This window comes from Lampris incognitus, chromosome 18 (assembly GCF_029633865.1).
Source record: "Lampris incognitus isolate fLamInc1 chromosome 18, fLamInc1.hap2, whole genome shotgun sequence".
Taxonomy (NCBI): domain Eukaryota; kingdom Metazoa; phylum Chordata; class Actinopteri; order Lampriformes; family Lampridae; genus Lampris; species Lampris incognitus.
In genome coordinates, this window is record NC_079228.1 from 20,630,336 (window position 1) to 20,649,908 (window position 19,573).

Genomic DNA, 19,573 nt, shown 5'->3' on the forward strand with positions numbered 1-19,573 from the left:
ATTAGACACCAGAGTAGCTGGTTTTTTTTGTGTATGTATTTTTTCCCCCACCAGAGCAATTAGGTACTCTTGATGTTATTATCATCTCTGGTGAATTATCGGGCATCTGATAATTATAATTAACCAATCAACGAGCTCTCTCATGCACTTCCACGTAAGGCAGTTTGCTGCTGGTACACCTTCAGCCCGAGCAGCGATGACCTGTTAGAGATCAGTGTGTGGCCGGTCGTTCTTTTCAGCTGAATCAAGTCACTCATGTATGTGGGCGACTGCCTACATTTCTGACAGCATGTCATTGTGTCATTATTGTACATATGTTGTGGTAGCAAACAATTTACAACAGGAAACCCACAGAATGCCTCCCAACAATTCAGGCGATAAAAACCCTTTTCAGATGGACACGAAAAAATGTCGCCGAGCAAATTCATCTCCTGAAAAACAATGAAGCCATTTTCAATGTATGCAACTGAACACTCAACCGCCTCACTTTGTGGTGAGGTTCACAGCAGTAGTACACGGATGAGCCAAAACATTATGACCACGCACAGGTGAACTGAATAATGTTGATCATCCCCCAAACAAGGGCGTCATATGTCAAGGTCTGGATAGATTAGATGGTAAACAAACAACCAGTTCCCGTAGTCAACGTGTTGGATGCAGGAGAAATGGGCAAGAGTAAAGATCTGAGCGATTTTGACAAGGCCCAAATTGTTATGGCCAGACGACTGGGTCAGAGCATCTCTGAAACGGCAAGGCTTGTGGGGTGCTCCCGGTCAGCAGGGGTGAGTGATCTGAGGAGGGACAAACCACAAACCGGTGACAGGTTGTTGGGCACCCAAGGCTCAATGATGCGTGAGGGCAATGAAGGCTATCTCATCTGGTCTGAAATGACAGAAGGTCTACTGTGGCACAAGTCACAGAAAACTTTTAAGGATGGTTATGGGAGGAATGTGTCACAACACAGTGTGCATCACATCTTGCTGCATATGGGGCTGCATAGCCGCAGACCGGTCAGTCAGAGAGCTCATGATGACCCCTGTCCACCATCAAAAGCGCCCACAGTGGGCACGTGACCCTTGGAACTGGACCATGGAGCAGTCGAAGAAGGTCATCTGGTCCGATGAGTCCCATTTTCTTTTAGACCACGTGGATGGCTCTGTATGTGTGTGCCATTTACCTGGGGAAGTGGTGGCACCAGGATGCACTGTGGGAAGATAACAAGTTGGTGGAGGGAGTGTGACGTTCTGGGCAATGTTCTGCTGGGAAACCCTGGGTCTGGCCATTCATGTGGATGTCAATTTGATATGCGCCAACTACCTAAACATCATTGCAGACCAGATACACCCCTTCATGGGAATGGTATAGTCCCTGATGGCAGTGGCCTCTTTCAGCAGGATAATGCACCCTGCCACACTGCACACATTGTTCGGGAATGCTTTGAGGAACATGAAGTGTTCAAGGTGTTTCCCTGGCCTCCAAATTCTCCAGATCTCAACCTGATTGAGCATTTGTGGGATGTGCTGGACCGACAAGTCTGATCCACAGCAGTTCCACCTCGCAACATACAGGACTTGAAGGATCTGCTACTAATGTTTGGGTGCCAGATACCACAGCACACTTTATAGAGTCCATGCCTCGGCAGGTTGGTGCTGTTTTGGCGGCACATGAAGGACCAACAGTGCATTAGGCAGGTGGTCATAATGTTTTGGCTCAGCAGTGTATATGTTTACTGGGAGACGAATCATAAAGTAGGACAAAAACCACACTCTCTCTCGCTCTTTCTATCATTGTTTTTCATGGGGCTGGGACGGCTGGGTGGGAGGCCTTGGCCCAACCACAGTGGACTGGTCCCAGTCCCACCAAGGAAACAATTAATCATCTGTGTGCGGCTGTCTGAGTGTCTGCTATCTGGACAACAACAATGCTCAGCCATCTATCTTCCCCCGAGACAGTCAGCCAGCCAGCCAGCACACCACACCACGCAGGCATGCTCTCTCTCATCCTCTCATAAACAGATGTGGATGAAGAGGAACACACACACACACACACACACACACACACACACACATACCAGTACAAGAATGGACACATGCCAGCAGATGCACGTGAACATCCATACACACACTCAGATTTACAAGAACATGCAGTCTCAAGCGTGCACGAACGCACTTGCATGTATGACGATGCACACAAATGCATTAATGCAAACACACAGACTGAGAGCAGATGTAAATACCATTAGGCATTGCAAGAACACACAAACACATCCACAGGTGCACACGGTATTGTCAGCCTTATCAGGTAGATGTCACCACTTGCTAATGGTCATGATGACATGTTGGGAAGCTGCATATTGCTGGCTCATTGCAAGTCTCAGCGATCAAAGACAGTCTTAAAGCCCCAAACATGTTTCATTTCAGTTAGAAATGGATGCCTTTTACCATGACTGTCTTTGATATCTCAAACTCCTGTAAGTTCTGCATAATGGTGCAAAAACGTAATGGCGGTTCTGGGGTATTTTTCTAGATCTCTTTCCGAGATGACGAGGCAAACTTGAACTGACATTCGTTTCAATGAAGGAAATTCAGTCCTCCCTAATTTAACTGTTTGTCTTCCCAAGTGGCAAGGCTGGTTAGGAGTGAGCTAAAACAGACAGGACTTAGCGAAATGAAATGGGAAATTTGTCGTTTATTCCTCACTGCCGTGTCCACCTCAGACTGCGGATGGTTTGTGTGCATTCATGTGGATGTGTGTACCTGTGCACCGGTTTTATTCATTGGTATGAGTATGTGTGTGTGTGTGTGTGTGTGTGTGTGTGTGTGTGAGTGCGCGCGTGCTAGTGCACGTCCAACTCAAAAGTGGGGCAAACAAAGAGGCCGGTGTGTGTTTCAGGATGGGGTGTCTGGATGGCATCAGGGGAGCCTGGCAAATCTGTAGTGACACAGGTTACTCCCGAGGTCTCCGGTGAGAAACACATCGCCACAGTTTGCAGTGCTTTGAAGCGCTGCTGGTTTAAAGGAGCTGGTGAGGGAAAGAATTCACAGGGCGTCCCACTTTTTTTCTTGGGAGTTTTTTTTTCTTTTTTTTTCCTTTTCTTTCTTGAAATGCCACCCACTTCATGCTAAGGATAGGATTGTGCTTTGCAGGTGGACCTCTGGTAAGATACAGTAGGAAAATGACAAATGGGCGACAACGAAAAATTCGTATAACATTTGCACAGTGAATTAAACGGCTAAATTGTGAAGCGCTGTTAAGCACATTTTGAGTTAACTTTAGTATTTCTACTGGTGCGGCGCCATTGAGTGACTCACACAGCCACTGGAAAAAATGAATTTCCAGTGGAGTGAATGAAAAGTAAACAGGCAGAGATGGCTCAGTTGTTTATAAGCCATCATCATGGTGACAGCTTAAGGGCTGGGATACAGGGTGGGCTTATCCTGTTGAGTTGAACTGCTACCTGTATTTGTGTATGTAAAAATCTGAGCATCACAAGTGGTCACGTGGTCCACGCTATTTGTTGAAATTGCATTGCTGCAAAACAATTCCAACAGTCCGTCGGACGTATGCACACACATATATGCAGCCGCTTGCTCGTTTTTTTTCTCTCTCTCTCTGACCAGGTGGCAGCTCAACAGGAAGAGGAACAGGAAAAGACTTAAAGATTTGCCGCTGCTCTCATTCCACTTCAAAGACAAATACCTCTCTGATCATTTCCCATAATGCTCCTTGCACATAGCCCCTTGTGATCAGCAGTTATGAGAAAGTGCAGATACTTGACAGACAACTGCCTCAGCTGGGGTGGAAGTAAAAAAAAAAAGGAGTTGAGCCTCGTCTTTTTCCGTGTGGTTGTCTCTCCGTGCCATACCCACTGCTGCCTCCCCTCCCCTGCACCGTCCGCCTGGTCTCTCTGTGTTTGTGGGCAGCATCTGGGTTCATTTATCCCAGCCCAGGCGGGCAGGCTAGGGGACCCCCGTGCCCTCTCGGGTTGCAGGGCCTGAGTGTGGGTCCTTGTTGTTTAGGAAGAGAGAGGGTCTCAGGCCTGCCCGCTAGCCAGTCTGGACCATCTCAAAGCTCCCATTTGGCCATCCTCTCCCTCCCCAGGCCCCTTAACCCTAGGCCAAAGCCTATTCCAGATGCCCTGGAGCATGGTTAGTGTAGAGCTTCATCTCATCTGAAGGATGCTAAACAGATTCATCCAGAAGCTACAGTCAAGCCAGCCGGCCTCGAGGTTTAAGAGAATTTGTTGGCTGTTTTAAGTGGGGGGGGGGGGTGGCAGCGCAAGTTAATGCGTGTGCAAGGATTGGGCTGATGCGTGCGTGTGTGTGTATATGTGTGTTTGAGTGAGAGTGAAACTGATTCCGAGTGACTCTGTATGCACGTGTTCATGCATGTCATTATGAGCACGACGAAAAAAGCGGATGCACGGAGCATCTGTAATGTGTGAAGGAAATGCGTTCCCATGTCTTAAGCGCTCAGGTGAAATGCCAAAAAGGAGCTGTCGGCCTGCTGTTTGGCCTAATCCGCAGTCCACTCTGTGCCGAACGTCAGTCCAAGTTATCAAGTGGCATAGCTGACTGGAAGCAGAGCGAGTGTGACCGGTTACTTCAAGTTGGAAAGTTATTCAAACACCCAGTTATTTGTGTAAACAAAGAGGGCTTGTCACATTTTATTACAATACCATGTTTACATGAACGCCACTTAAACACAGTGCAAGGTAAGTATGATGATTCAGAATAGTGTTTGACAACCCTCTGTTTTGAAATACGGAAGTTGATTACAAGAGGTATTGGTTTATGGGCAGACAGATATACAGGGCAAAAACTATGCAAACACAAAAAGTTCTTTGTATTTTAATAACAAGCCCTCTGAACAATACGGCAGGTACTCATTTCTATGTTTTAGAACAGATAACATGCACATGAAAGATGCATTTATTTTACCAAAGAAAAGCATATAAAATCTCGAACTAAAATTCTTTTTTGCACAAGGAACACTTATTTCATCTTGTGCTGCGTCCATAAAAATCTGCCCACCAAATTGCTTCCTCCCGTCGTAGCTATTCTCACCATCTTCTTGTCTATAATGCAAAACAGATTTGCCTGAGATATCCCACACCATCCAGACAGACTTTTAATGTGACTTCTGAGTTGTATGAAATCCTTACTTTGGCAAGTGCTAGTTTTTGCATGGTTTGCCATTGTTGCACAATGGGTGTTTGCTTCTCTGTTTGCACCCTCCCTGTAATAGCATGTGTCAGACGCTCAACACCACTAGAGTGTTTTTCACTCCCATATGAGGCATCATGTTAGTTTTCTGGTAAACATGAATGTATTTTATGGTAGGATGCAATTTTGATCAAGATTAAGATTTGGGTTTGCATCAGTGATTTGAAGACCTGTTTTTCTTTATGGTTTTATTCGTCCAATGTGATGAATGATACTTTGAAGGTCACAGTTGTTGGCATCGCCTTTCCTAGCATGTTAGCATATTTCCTAGCATGTTCTTGGGATGGTTTAACCTTCGATCTTCAACTGTGGAAAAGGGACAATGCCATCAACAAAGGTCCCTTTTTTCAGGTCAAAAAAAAAAAAAAAGAAAACCCCAAATCAATTTGAATCTGATTAACACGCAGTGAACACGTGTCTGGGAATCCATTCAGTCTGGAGACCAAAATCTACAATGGAAATTCACTTTGCATCCAGGAGGTGGAGAGAAATAGTGAGAAAAACAGAATAAAGCCCCTGCGAGAGCGGTGTGAGAATATCGCCATAATGCTGTGCAGCTCTTTGAGTCCACTTAAGAAGAGCAAGAAAAAAGAGAGGGATGTGAGTGACTGACAGATGATAGCAATAAATGTAAGAACAAACTGGCCATTTTACTGCGGTGGGGCCATTTGAGAAGGGATTATTAACTTGTCAGCATTTCAAACTGAGACACTTTTTTTCTGCTCCAAAACACATCCCCATGTCTCAGTTACTTTTATTAGAACGTCTTTAAACCTTTTGACCCCAGAGGGCCTCTGTTATTGGCTGTTAGTAGAGACACGCTGGTCAGTGGGGAGACCCTAAGTGGCCTATTAATCATTTGTTTAGAAACTGAGTCTTTATTTGGACGCTGCATTTAGTGGGTTAAAAATAGGAGGCGGCAGTTTGGGGCGGCCTGCCGTCACTCATCATTCATGCTGTCCTGGCGCGTGGGCCCTTGGGGACGTGGACAGGAGACCCCTAAGGCCACAGAAGTTCAAAGCCTGTCATGTTGATCCTTACATATCAGCACACTTGTAGGAGGCGGGAAAAATCATGCTTGGTTTTGCTCCTTGAAATAGTGACCTGATCTGCAACGCTGTCCTAAAAATGACATCCAGTGAGCAAAAATGTTTAATCCGGCATCACCCTCTGAGATTTTTTCCCGTGTAATCTCAAGGATTTCCCCGAGCCCCAAAAGAAAGATGCGTATGTCAAGGCAACTAGACGCTGCAGTTCACATACCTCAAATAAAATTTGCAGCTCATGAATAATCCAGAGAGAGCAAAGTAAACATTGCTCCAGGCCTCCTACAGCAAATGCCACAAAATAAGTGAGTTGTAAACTGGCAGATTGACAGCATTGGGAAATAAAATGTCACAGGATCAAATCATTAATCTTGTCAAATATTGTGATATGGCAGGAGAAAATACAGGTTCAGAGATTGCATCGGCTGATAAAACATTACTTACAGCCATTTTTCCAATAAGTGATGGACTCTGTGCTGTCAATATTTGGAGAGGATGTGGGATATGCCACGGCGAAGGCCATTTTGCGAGGAGCAGAGAGCCTGCTGGGAAAAATACAGTGGTTCATGCTGGGTCTCCGGGAAGCTGAAAAGCCACTGGCAAAAAGCTATGAATTATTTTGAGCGCAAAATGCATTTTCTTTGAAGACTGTCGAGCCATTAGAGCCCTTTTGCTCCCTTTTAAATTGTTTTTATGTTGTGAGTAATGTTAACCTTTGCTTTTGTAGTCATGAAATTCTCTCGCCAGCTTTTTTTCCTCCCGGCACAACGCACAGACGGATTCGACACACACACACACACACACACACACACACACACACACACACACACACACACACACACACACACACACACACACACACACACACACACACACAAAAAACAGGAAGTAAAGTTTAGGAACCATTTACTGTGAGGAAGACGAGGTGTCCCCCCGCCCCCTTTATAGTTTTGTTCCCTTGTACGTTTTAGGCGTTGTTTTCAATGCATCGTATATTAAGTCTTCGTCAGTTCAGTCGTTTATGTGGCAAGTCAGAATGCTTCATTCAGGGAAGGGTATACGTTAACTGGAAGCTTTCCCATGTTGCCCTGATGCCATGTCACACAACATTAGGATGAATTCATGAGTTATGTTAACGGGCCTAAGGCCAAGAATTATCCGCACATGGGCAGATGGTCACCACACACATGCAGATGCAACGATCGCAGGGACATTCAATCTATTTGAATTATATGACCAGTTAAACACACACACACACCCCGCATTCGCACCATGTGCTGTGAACCTGATCCGCTCATCTCATTGCTGCGGCGCGTCATCTCCATGGGAACGTGGTCACGCGACAGGAAGTGAACGGGAGCATCTGACAGTAAGCTTGTTTAGCATGGCAGCAAAGGTAAGCTTGCTCGACTTTGAGGCATAAACAGCCTTTATCTTTATCTATTTTAGTCACCTTTTCAGAGCTGCAGAGATCACGGGGATAGTGTCAGGAGTACGTTTAGACACTTCCACGTTTAACTGGTGTCTGGCTGTAAAGGTTTGCCAACGACTCGTTAGCGTGCTAAGAGGATGTGCCGGAGGTCCGGCGTCAATGACATTGGGGCTTTACAGAAGCCGGCTAGCAAGGGGAGATTTGGCTGACAACACATACACAAGTCTAAATGAAAAGAATTGTGGTTCTTACAGGGATACCACATGGAAAAAAATACGTTGCCAGCAATTTATCATTCTAAATCCCCATCTACCGTATAGCCGGCTAATGACATATCATGGCTAAAAAACCAAAAACAAACTCGGCTGCAGTCACCAATAACATTGGTTAGCACCACGCTACATATTGGGCATATATTGGGCAGTTATTATGGTGCACAGGTTTTGGAGGCAGGGTCGCAGGGGCAAAACCTCACCCATGTGCCACATGTGGAAACGTCAACCAACGCTGTGATTGGAGAAATAACTTTAACGGGGACCCAAATAAATGTTATGCCAGTCAACCGTTTTAGACAGTGAAGCAGCTGTCATAAAGCAAGAGTTATACCAAATAATTTCATCAGTGCCATATTAGTCCTTCGCCTTCTTTAGGTCACTTAATGATGTGTCTAGAAGACATAACTTTACGCCGTTTTGTCATTTTGGAAAGTTGTATTAATCTGATGGTATTGAAAGTTACACTCTTTCCAGTGTATTTGTTTTATTCTGCCATTTTGCAATTTCAGGTAGTTCTGCCAAAGAGGGCTGGCCCTACTGAACTGAAAGCCATTTTTGAAAAGGTGGGAAATGAAAATAATATGAACTGCTTTTGTAGCTGTTTTTTTTTTTACTGTTATTGATGAGACTTTAGTCTAATGACTTTATTCAGCACATTTTTCATATCCTTGCACTCAGCTTGCACCAATGTTTCTGCCCGTTTCCCTTTGCAGTATGCCAGTGTTAAAAAGAATGATGAATGCTTCATGTCACCGGAGGACTTTGTGACTCGTTTCCTCCATGCCCACACAGACATCAGGTTATCAGATGAGGCTACAGCACTGCTGGCAGGGGTTGTGGACCAGAAGAAAGATGGGTATGTAATATATCTCACTGTACGCACTGAAAGAGCAGACATTCTAGGAAATGTGTCTGTTTCCTGCAAATTAGGCCATTACAGAACTCATAGTTTGCACAGGTTGGTTGCAGTGCAGCTTGCAGTAGCTCCACATCCAATCAAAATTGCTCAGAAATGTTCGATGTCTAGTTGGATATACAGTGCCTTGCAAAAGTATTCAACCCCCTTGACAGTCATCACTAATTTCTAGATTATAAAAGATACTCACACATCTGTTCCTGAACGATATTTTTGTGAATCCATATGCTCTTACAGCATGTTCCCAGAGTCAAAATAAGTTATGTTTCGCTGACATTCTTTTTAAACTAAAATATAGTGCTTCTATATCAATAGAGTAGAGTACCCCTTTGCTGCAATAACATCCATGATTCTCTTGGGTGTAAGTATGTACAAACTTTGCACATTCTTCTGGAGTAATTTTTGAATTTGTACAGGTCTTGCAGGTTGGTGGGATGGCGTCTCTGGATTGCGATTTTCAGTCTGTGCCACAGATTTTCAATGGGGTTGAAGTCCGGACTTGACTTGGCCACTCCAAAACGTTCACCTTTTTGTTGCTGAGCCATATCATTGTTGCTTTAGCCTTGTGCTTAGGATAATCGTCCTGCTGGAAGGTGAACCTTCTCCCAAGCTTCAGTTTTATGGCAGACTGCAACAGGTTTTCTGCCAATATTTCCCTGTATTTAGCTCCATCCATTCTTCCCTCAATTTGAGCAAGGTTCCCAGTACCTGCGGATGAAAAGCAACCCCATAGCATTATGCTGCCGCCGCCATGCTTCACTGTAGGGAGGGTGGTTTTTAGGGCATGAGCATTGTTAGGTTTGCGCCATGCAACACTGAGTTTTGGCCAAAAAGCTCAATTTTTTGTCTCCTCTGACCACAAAACCTTTACCCACATCCTAACTGGATCTCTCTCATGCTTGGTAGCAAACTTCAAGTGTACTTTTATATGCATAGTTTTGAGCAACGGCTTCTTTCTTGCCACCTTCCCATACAGGCCAGCTTTATGGAGAGCCCATGATATGGTTGACTCATGCACATTTACTCCAGTTTCAGCCACTGACCTCTGGAGCTCCTTCAAAGTGATTGCAGGATCATCTGTGGCTTTCTTCACCAGCCCACATCTTGTTCAGACACTTAGCTTTGAGGGACAGCCTGTCCTACAAAGCATCTGGGTGGTGTGATACAGCTTCCACTTTCTGACAATGGATCCAACAGTGTTCTGTGGGACATCCAAACACTTGGATATTGTTTTGTATCCCTTTTCCGCCTTCTGCATTTTAATCACGTTGTCTTTTACTTCAGTATTATGTTCCTTTGTCTTCATTTCCTGGCCTAATGAACTTTACACAGAGAGCATTTTATACCCATAAACGAGACCATTACTTTAATATCTTACAGGTGCACACTAATTATGTCCAATTGTGTTTACCTGAGTTTCTTTTAGGAATAATTTGTCATTTGTGTAAACTTGGAGCTTTCAGAGCACAAGAGGTTAATTACTTATGCAAGCACTATATTTTAGTTTTTAATTTATTAATAAAAAGTCAGCAAAACATAACTTATTTTGGCTTTGGGAACGTGCTGTTAGAGCTTATGGGTTCACAAAAATAATATTGTTCAGGAACAGATGTGTGAGTATCTTTCATAATCCAGAAATTAATGATGACTGTCAAGGGGGTTGAATACTTTTGCAAGGCACTGTAATATCTACTGCTGAAAGTTTTAGGGTGGCTTAAACTGCAAATACTGTCAGAGAGGAAACTAAAAGTTATCGTCAAAAAGGCCTACTGTCAGGAAGCACTTGCCCTATGTATAATGAAGGTTTAGACCAGGGCTATTCAATTAATTTGGAGCGGGGGGGGGCAAGATTATGAAAATTATCCCAATTTAGGGGCCATGGAAATATGGTCAAAATCTGCATAATCAAAACAACTACAATATATAGGCTATATATTATATAAGGCTATATTTACAACTAATATTTGCTCTTATAGTCAGTGGGTAAGAATTTTTTATGAAGTTAGGCCTATTTGATTTCATAATTCACCTTCTTATCAGGTTTTGAATTGCCTTACCTTTTCAAACAAAGAATATACAAACAATTTGTCAAGTGTATCTCTGTGTTCGCAGTACTCTTATCAAGTCAAATAAGGTTGAATCAGTTCATCTGGATACAACGTTTATTGATGAAACGTATCTGTCAATAAACGTATCCAGATGAACTAATTCAACCTTATTTGATTTTCTTACCTGGATTATTGAGCATGCATCAAGACATACTCTTATCAAGGCACATTGGCTGCAAAGAACTGTAACAACAACAACAACAACAACAACAACAACAACAACAACACATGAGTGCATCGTATTGTATTTTGTAAATGCATAGAAAACAACCATGTGTGAGTGCATGGTAGAGTATCAAGACATACCTATGTCATTTCAACATTCAAATGGCAAAACTCACTCTGTTAAAAAAACAAGTCTGACTGAGCCATATCATATCACTACATTAATTTTACTATAGAGCACATTACAATAGTGCATATAACAGTAAGAACAACATCAATACATCAGTGCATTGCATGGCATTTTATCAACTTCAAGACACATAAATCAGTTCTACATTCAAATGCCAACATACAAAATCAGTCCAGGTGAGCCATATCACAACACTAAATGACTGTAACCTAACAGACCATATCATTTACATCTTTAAGTGCATAAGAACTGTGTCAACACTTGAAGTGCATAATACCGCACCAAGAATAAGTGCATAGAATTATATGAACTACAACATAGTATTAGTACTGTAGGAAGACACATCTTCAAATGGGAACATACACTTTGTCAACCCTGCTGGTTTTATCAATTGCTAAATCACATTCTAATGAGAAAAACTGCGTTTCTTCGATCCAGTGAGAGCAGTAAAGTCATGTGCATAAGTTATGCAGGCAATGCACATACAGTGATCCATGTGCTTGGCAGAGAGGGATGCGCGATTGCTTGCACCCATATGTGAGAATGATGACTCACACATATAAGTTGAGCCAAACATTGGGCCTCATTCATCAGTCGTCAGTACATTCAAATTTGTTCTTACACACCCATGGAATTTTTTAGCCCTGAAGTTTGTATCAGAGACCAGTGTGGAACCTGGGTAACCCCTGAATTTAGACACCAATTGGCTAATACTGATGTCTTTGTAAGCCCGGGTGATTGCTCGTTGCAAGAGTTTGATAGAATTACAAATAACCATCAGACTTTGCTTCTGACTGTCAGACAATCTTCAGAGCTAAAAAAATTCCATGGATTCGTAAGAACAAATTTTTATGTATGGAGGATTGATGAATGAGGCCCATTGTGAGGATGCATAGTGCAAGCCGCCTTGAAAGAGGAAATTTCTCCAAGCTGACTTCATGCGTCCAGAACTTGTTGGACCCTGCCAGCTGGAATGATTGTCCCAGGACATGGGATGATTGAATCTCAGTCAGTTTGAGTTGTAAAGACACCTCATCTAATGATGTAACCAGCTCCTTTGCCTTGAAAGGAAATGCTCAACATCCACAGTGAAGGGGTCCATTAGAACTGTCATGACTTCAGAGTTGATGCTGAAATTATCAAACCAGTTGGCAAAGTTGACTTTCGATGCGTCTAAAAATCCCATCATCGCTTTGGTGATTCGTACCTGTGAGTTGTGAGTCAGATTGCGCAATGTGGGGAAGTGAAGCATTTTGACTAGACACAAATCATCAGAAAAAAGTGTGGGCTTTTTTTTTTTTAATTCAAGAAATGTCTCCACAAGTTAGGTTTTATCTCTGCCCTGCATCTCCATATTGAGTTGATTCAAGTGGTGAAAAATGTCACTCAAATATCGCAGCAATAAACTCCCCATTCTCCATTAGAGACAGACAAATGTTGACTTTTTTCTGCTTAGGATTACGGAGACAGGCCAGAATCTCCCCCCTTAGTACACAATGTCATTTCAAAGCATTGCCTTTGCTAAACCATTGAATATTATTGTGGATAAGCAAATCAACATACTGAGCTGACATGTCAGACAATAACTGGTGGAAAAGGTGGTGCTGTGAGCTAGAGGTAGAATAAATAAAGTTAACGATTGTCATAACAGAGTCCATGGTCTGTTTTAACTTGCCGCTAAGTTTGGCACACAACAGACTTGGGTGGATAAGGCAATGTAGTGATCTCAGCTGTGGAGCCACAGCAGCCAAACTTGCAGACAGGCCCTATGTCTTGTCCGCCATCACAGGCACACTGTCCGTCACTAGCATATTGATACGTTGCAAGCCCAACTTGTTCCCCTCAAAGATTGACACAATCTTATTAAAAATGATCTCACCAAGGGTGTCTGGGTAGCATAGCAGTTTATTCCATTGCCTACCAACACGGGGATCACCGATTTGAATTCCCATGTTACCTCTGGCTTGGTTGGGCATCCCTACAGACACAATTGACTGTGTCTGCAGGTGGGAAGACAGATGTGGGTATGTGTCCTGGTCGCTGCACTAGCTCCTCCTCTGGTCTGTTGGGGCGCCTGTTTGGGGCTGGGGGTGGGGGGTGGAATTCAATTAAATTCAATTCAGTTTATTGTCATTAAAAACAATGTGCAGGCACATGTTAAAAATGAAATGAGGGCTGTGGCTTCACCAAACAGTGCAAGACAGACACAGACAAACACATTATAACATATACACACATGAAGACCAAAAGCTAAAAATAAGTTCAGAAAAAGAGTGCAAAATATTTAAATAATATCTACAGACATTCAGTGGGTGGCCAGGTTCAGGTGGGCAACAGCTTGTGGAAAGAAGCTTTTTTTGAGCCTGGTAGTACGGGCTCTGAGGCTCCTGTAGCGCCTCCCAGAGCGCAGGGGGGAGAACAGTCCATGGTTGGGGTGGGTGGGATCTCTGCTGATGCTCAGACCCCTTCAAAGGCAACGTTTGTGATAAATGTCTTTAATGGCTGGGAGCTGGGTACCGGTGATATGCTGGGCTGCCTTGACGACCCGCTGCAGAGCTTTCTGGTCTTCTGAGGTGCAGTTGCCATACCACACTGAGATGCAGCTGGTCAGGATGCTCTCTATGGTGCAGTGGTAGAAGTTGGTGAGAATTTTGGGGGATAGACGGGCGCTCCTCAGCCTCCTCAGGAAATGTAGGTGTTGTTGGGCCTTTTTCACAAGGGCCTGGGTGTTTAATGTACGGGAAAGTTCCTTACTGATGTGGACTCCAAGGAATTTAAAGCTGGAAACATGCTCCACTTCCACCCCATTGATGTGTATGGGGGAGTGGCTGCAGCTTCTAGACCTCCTGAAGTCCACAATCAGCTCCTTCGTCTTCTGCACATTGAGGACAAGATTGTTGGTAGTACACCATGATGTGAGGTGCTGAATCTCGTCCCTGTAGGCCGTCTTGTCATTGTTTGTGATACGGCCAATGACTGTGGTGTCATCTGCAAACTTAACTATAACATTTGAAGGGTGAGTTGGCAGGCAGTCATGGGTAAAGAGGGAGAAAAAAGGAGGGGGCTCAGAACACAGCCTTGAGGGGCACCTGTGCTGAGGGTCAGGGTGGAGGAGGTGTGGTCACCTAACCTGACAGACTGAGGTCGGTTGGTCAGGAAGTCCAGGGTCCAGTTACAGAGGGAGGGGTTGAGGCCAAGGGAGAGGGGTTTGGTGGTTAGTTTGGCAGGGATGATAGTGTTGAAGGCAGAGCTAGGGAACTGGGGGGAATAGCGTGATCTTCCCATGCGCTACGTCCCCCAGGCGAAACTCCTCCCTGTCAGGTGAAAAGAAGCGGCTGGCGACTCCACATGTATCGGAGGATTGGGAAGAAAAAGAGGGGGGTAGATCTCACCATTTGTGCGTCCATCCAAAGGAATTGGTGCGAGTAGATCCTTCCGGAAGCATTCGCAATCAAAGAGCCCAACATACAGGCACAACTGTGCTATATCGGTGTTAACCATGGATTCAGCCACGGCAAGGGACATTACCGCTGCCTTTCTCACTCTGTCCAAAAGAGTCTCACAGACATCTGATGCAAGGGCCTCCACTCTTCTTATGATTGATGTGTCTGATAATGGAATTTTCTAGATTGAATCATCAGTAACCACCTCCAAGATTGCAAGCATACACTCCTTGACACTCTCTGTGTCAGTAAATGGCCTTTTCTTGTTGGCTAATATCCATACCACTAGTTGTGATGCCCACGTGGCTCTCTCTTGCTCAGTACAAGTCTGAAGCAGGGTACTACGTCATTGCTCATAACAGAAGTTGAACCGCTGAATCTTCTGACAGCAAGCATCAGAGCTCGTCAGCAAGGTCTTGTTGAAGTTAGCATGGGTTATCTTGAAGTGCCTTTGCGAGTTATATTCTTTTGTCACCGATATGCTCTCATTACACAATAAAAACACAGGCCTGGCACCAACTAATGCAAACAAATACTTATCTGTCCATTCACTATTAAATTGCCTTTTTTCTATCAACTTTTCATTTTTTTAGAGTATAAAAAGACATTTTGGCAGCAAAACTAGCTAGCAACAGGGGCATCTAAGTGGCATGGCAATCTATTCTGTTGCCTGCCAACATAGGGATCGTGGTTCGAATCCCCATATTACCCCTTGCTTGGTCGGGCGTCCCTACAGACACAATTGGCCATATCTGTGGGTGGGAAGCCGGATGTGGGTACGTGTCCTGGTCGCTGCACTAGCGCCTCCTCTGATCGGTCGGGGCGCCTGTTTGGGGAAGGAGGGGGAACTGGGGGGAATAGTGTGAGCCTCCCATGCGCTACGTCCCCCTGGCAAAGCTCTTCACTGTCAGGTGAAAAGAAGCGGCTGGGGACTCCACATGTATTGGAGGAGGCATGGGGTAGTCTGCGGCCCTCCCTGGATTGGCAGAGGGGGTGTAGCAGCGACAGGCACAGCTCGGAAGAGTGAGGTAATTGGCTAGTACAATTTGGGAGAAAAAGGGGCAAAAAAAAAAGAAAAAGCTAGCTAGCGACAGATGGCGAGAGAGCATGCAGGAGACTACAGAGATGGAAATGTTTGAGTGTTTAGAGATGGTCAAGATGACAACAGAACAAATTGCATCAGCCGAGGGCAGCGCGGTAAAAACGTAACTAATCTGACACAGGAGCACTTAGAAATGATATGGTCAAACCAAAAAAATCTGATATTGATAAAAAATATGTTATGTGTTGCGTGACCTCATAAAGCCACAAACATATCCCCTCTTACAAATACTGAGGGAACTAGCATGTAAACTCTTACAGTATATTCCAGTCAAAGCTGTTGGTACGTGTATTACGTATCTCCATCTTGTATGACCACTTTTTGGTATCCTTTTCCATTTTATAAACAAATGAATTACTGAACCTTTTGGTGTAAAAATGTACAGGGGGCTTTCAATTTAATCATTTAGCAAGGAGACACCAAAGACCCTCTTCAGCTGTTTTTTTTTTCAATTCTTCGTAAATTCACCGCTGATTTTGCTCTTCCCCCTCCCTTAAACTCCATAACAACTGTTTCTTTTTTTTGCAGCATTAATATGTATGTATTTAATGATACATAATGAAGGGTAATAAAATGTTACGGGAAGTAAAAAAAAAGAAAAAAGAATAACACATTGCCATGGTTACCACCCGGGCTTCTGCACAGAGCAAAGTGCACATGGCTGCGTAGTTTCACGGTATTATGTTTTCTTTAAGCTGTGTGTGTGTGTGTGTGTGTGTGTGTGTGTGTGTGTGTGTGTGTGTGTGTGTGTGTTTGTGTGCATGTGTGCATTTGAGTGAGGTAGAGGGTAACACAGAGCGAGAGAGATGGCTAGCAAGACAGACTGCATGGTGTTTCTTTGTGTGTAGTTGGGAGGTGGGAGTTAGGGGTAGGGAAAAGAGAGTGACACACACTCACTCACTCACACACACACACACACACACACACACACACACACACACACACACACACACACACACACACACACACACACAAATGCATTCGCACACTACATACACAGACTGTAATTGCCCTTGCTATTCATGAGTACTCCCATGCATTGTGTAGCTTTTCAATGGGATAAATGATGGCCATGGCATTAGGGTTATTAAGGGGGTAAATCTACTTGGAACCCATGGCCCAGGCTTTGTATCTAAACCTCATTTTGGTTTTGCGGTGGAGATTGGAAATGATATGGGGGCAAAAGAAAAAGTCTGTCTTTCTGATCATATTTCTCCCATATAGTATGTAGACCTTGGCTTTGGATGCATCCCATTTGTTTACAGTCCACATTGGAAAGGTGCTCAATGCTCATATCTTCATTTTTCATGCATTGTTTTATTTACCCGTATTTCATTTTACCCATGAACACATGGGTGTTAATGGTGGGACCAAGAAAGGAGACTGGGTGACTATAACCTAGGCCTTTGTCTCAAAGTAAATGCATATAGGAAAGTGCCAATGCTAATACCAAACCCCTTTACTGCTTCCCAAATACAAACTACATTGTTTTTCAAGCACCCACTGTGCAAACCTTTACAGAAAGAATAGAAGCAGGAAAACAAACCACATAAGTGGCTGTATTTTGATCTGGCTCATCCACTGTCATGCAAATAAGTTGTAAACAATAAATTTTGATAGGTATATGTGCATAATATATTTGCAGCTAATTCGTTTTCTGCTGTTTTTGCCAGGTAGGATTCCATTTCAACAAGATGAGTCAGATATAATAGATTTAGCAGGGGGGCTGAAAGCAGGCAGTGTGTGTGCCTACCTCTCAGTCTGCGCTTGTTTTTCTGTGTGTTCACATTATTGTGTGAGCGAGACAGTATGTCTGTGTAGAGATACCTGTGTCTGCGGTGTGTTTGTATATGTGTGCTGTGTGGGTGTGGGTGTAAACAGCGTAATGCGTTTGCCTGCCTCCCCTTCTGTGACTGTGTAAATCAGGGGATATAGTGACAGCCATAACAATCTGTTCTGCGGAAATCACTTTTTCTCCCTCTTATTCTCTCACTTCTGCTCAGGGAGACAGATGGGTAGACAAATAGACTGAGACGGGCGGGGCTGTCGAGGGTGGAAATGTCTCAGGTAATCAAGCTTTTTTAGTATACGGGCGCACTGACAACCACAGCGACTGCTAAGAAGGATTCAGTGGACTTACCTCCTCTCCTTTTCCACCTTCCTTGTGTTACCTCTCTCTCTTTCTGTCGGCCTTTACTCACCTCCACTCTTACTTTCTGTTATGCACTGGACTTGGAGCTCCCTCTGTTTCATTTGGGCTCTTTCCGCCTCCCCACCTCCTTCCATCTCCGATTCTTTCCCCCTCCGACATTTTGATAGAAGCATCACTTCAAGTGTGACCCCCCCCCCTTCCTCCATAGGCTCTCAGAAGCAACAAAAAAAAAACCGTTGTTAAGATAGCGTGCTGGGAAAATAGCTGTCAGACAGCTGCTATGGGCATTCTGGACTGGACTAGTGGGTGTCCTCTCTTGGACACAGAGCAGTTACGGGCAGCTAGCACTCACCTGTTTGTGTGTTTTTTGCGTGTGTATCTGCTGGTGTGCACGTATGGGGTTTTTGTGGATGTGGGTGGGTTGGTCTTTGCCTGTGTGTGTGAGCATGCACTTGGTGGGTGGAAGGCTGTCAGTAACAATGCTAAGATGCCAGGGACAGGGGATTATTGAAGCTGCTCTAGGCCCTCGCTCCCTCTGCTATCAGAGAGCGAGAGCTGTCTAGCTATCACCGAGCCCTAAGCAACACCATGCATTTACCCTACTTGTAAACAATGTTTAAAGGCCTGGTTTTCTTTTCAGACGAGTGTATTTAGCTACCTGCTGGGGAAGGATGGCGATGAAAGCTGGATTATGGAGACAAGATAAAATCAAAGATTTATCAGATGTCAGGAGGTATTTTAGGCAGGACCGAAATTTCACAAATGGGTCAGATAGGACTCTGTTGGAACCAGAACTATAACATCATTCATGCTATGTTAAGGGTCACATGGAGGAATGGTTTTTTAATGATTATTATTTTTTATTGCTTGTATCAAACATCAGAAATTCTTCTTATGTTGTTTTATGATTGAAACCATCAGGATATAATGTAGCATATAAATATATAATGTAGCATATCAAGCACCATGGACAGTAAACAGGCCTGTTACCGATCATGGGTCGATGGTTGTAGCCTTTTTAAATATTCAGCAAATCCAGGGGTATGCGGTAAGTATAGACCACAGACATGCTGCAGTATCACATTAGCCCTTTGTGCACATTTTGCACCATACTGTATTCATGTATGGAGCTGCTCTGGACCCATGCCATAGCAGTTGATGGTTGGAAGATGCTGTTGGTTTATTTGATTATTGAGTGTCAGGAGTCATGTCTGCCTAGCAAAGCAGATGCATCTCCTCTCATAGCAGTCGTCTTGTAGTCCTTATGGCACTGCTAATCAACCATCATAAGCTTCATCCTTGGCTAGAGAGCCCTGTGTAAGTGGTCATGAGTGTGTGGGCATGTTTCTATGTGGCCTAGCATGCTTATATATCAGATTAGTGTGTGTGTGTGTGTGTGTGTGTGTGTTTAATGGAGATGCTCCCAGGATGTTGTTTGGACTCCCTGGCTATAACCACAGTCCAAACTCTTAATGAGCAACAGTGCTCTCTGTTATACTAATACTCTCATTATCCACGT

At 44.0% G+C, this 19,573-nt stretch overlaps 1 protein-coding gene across 1 annotated transcript in view; it reads left to right on the forward strand.

Moving 5' to 3' along the window:
* Positions 1–2,906: 2,906 nt before the first annotated feature.
* Positions 2,907–19,573, forward strand: part of LOC130128366 (electrogenic aspartate/glutamate antiporter SLC25A13, mitochondrial) — a 67,699-nt gene continuing 51,032 nt past the window's right edge. Inside the window, exons 1-4 of the mRNA XM_056297987.1 lie at positions 2,907–3,024; positions 4,020–4,148; positions 8,453–8,541; positions 8,692–8,834. Coding sequence (XP_056153962.1) covers positions 2,907–3,024; positions 4,020–4,148; positions 8,453–8,541; positions 8,692–8,834 — 479 coding nt within the window. The remainder of the gene's footprint in view (positions 3,025–4,019; positions 4,149–8,452; positions 8,542–8,691; positions 8,835–19,573) is intronic.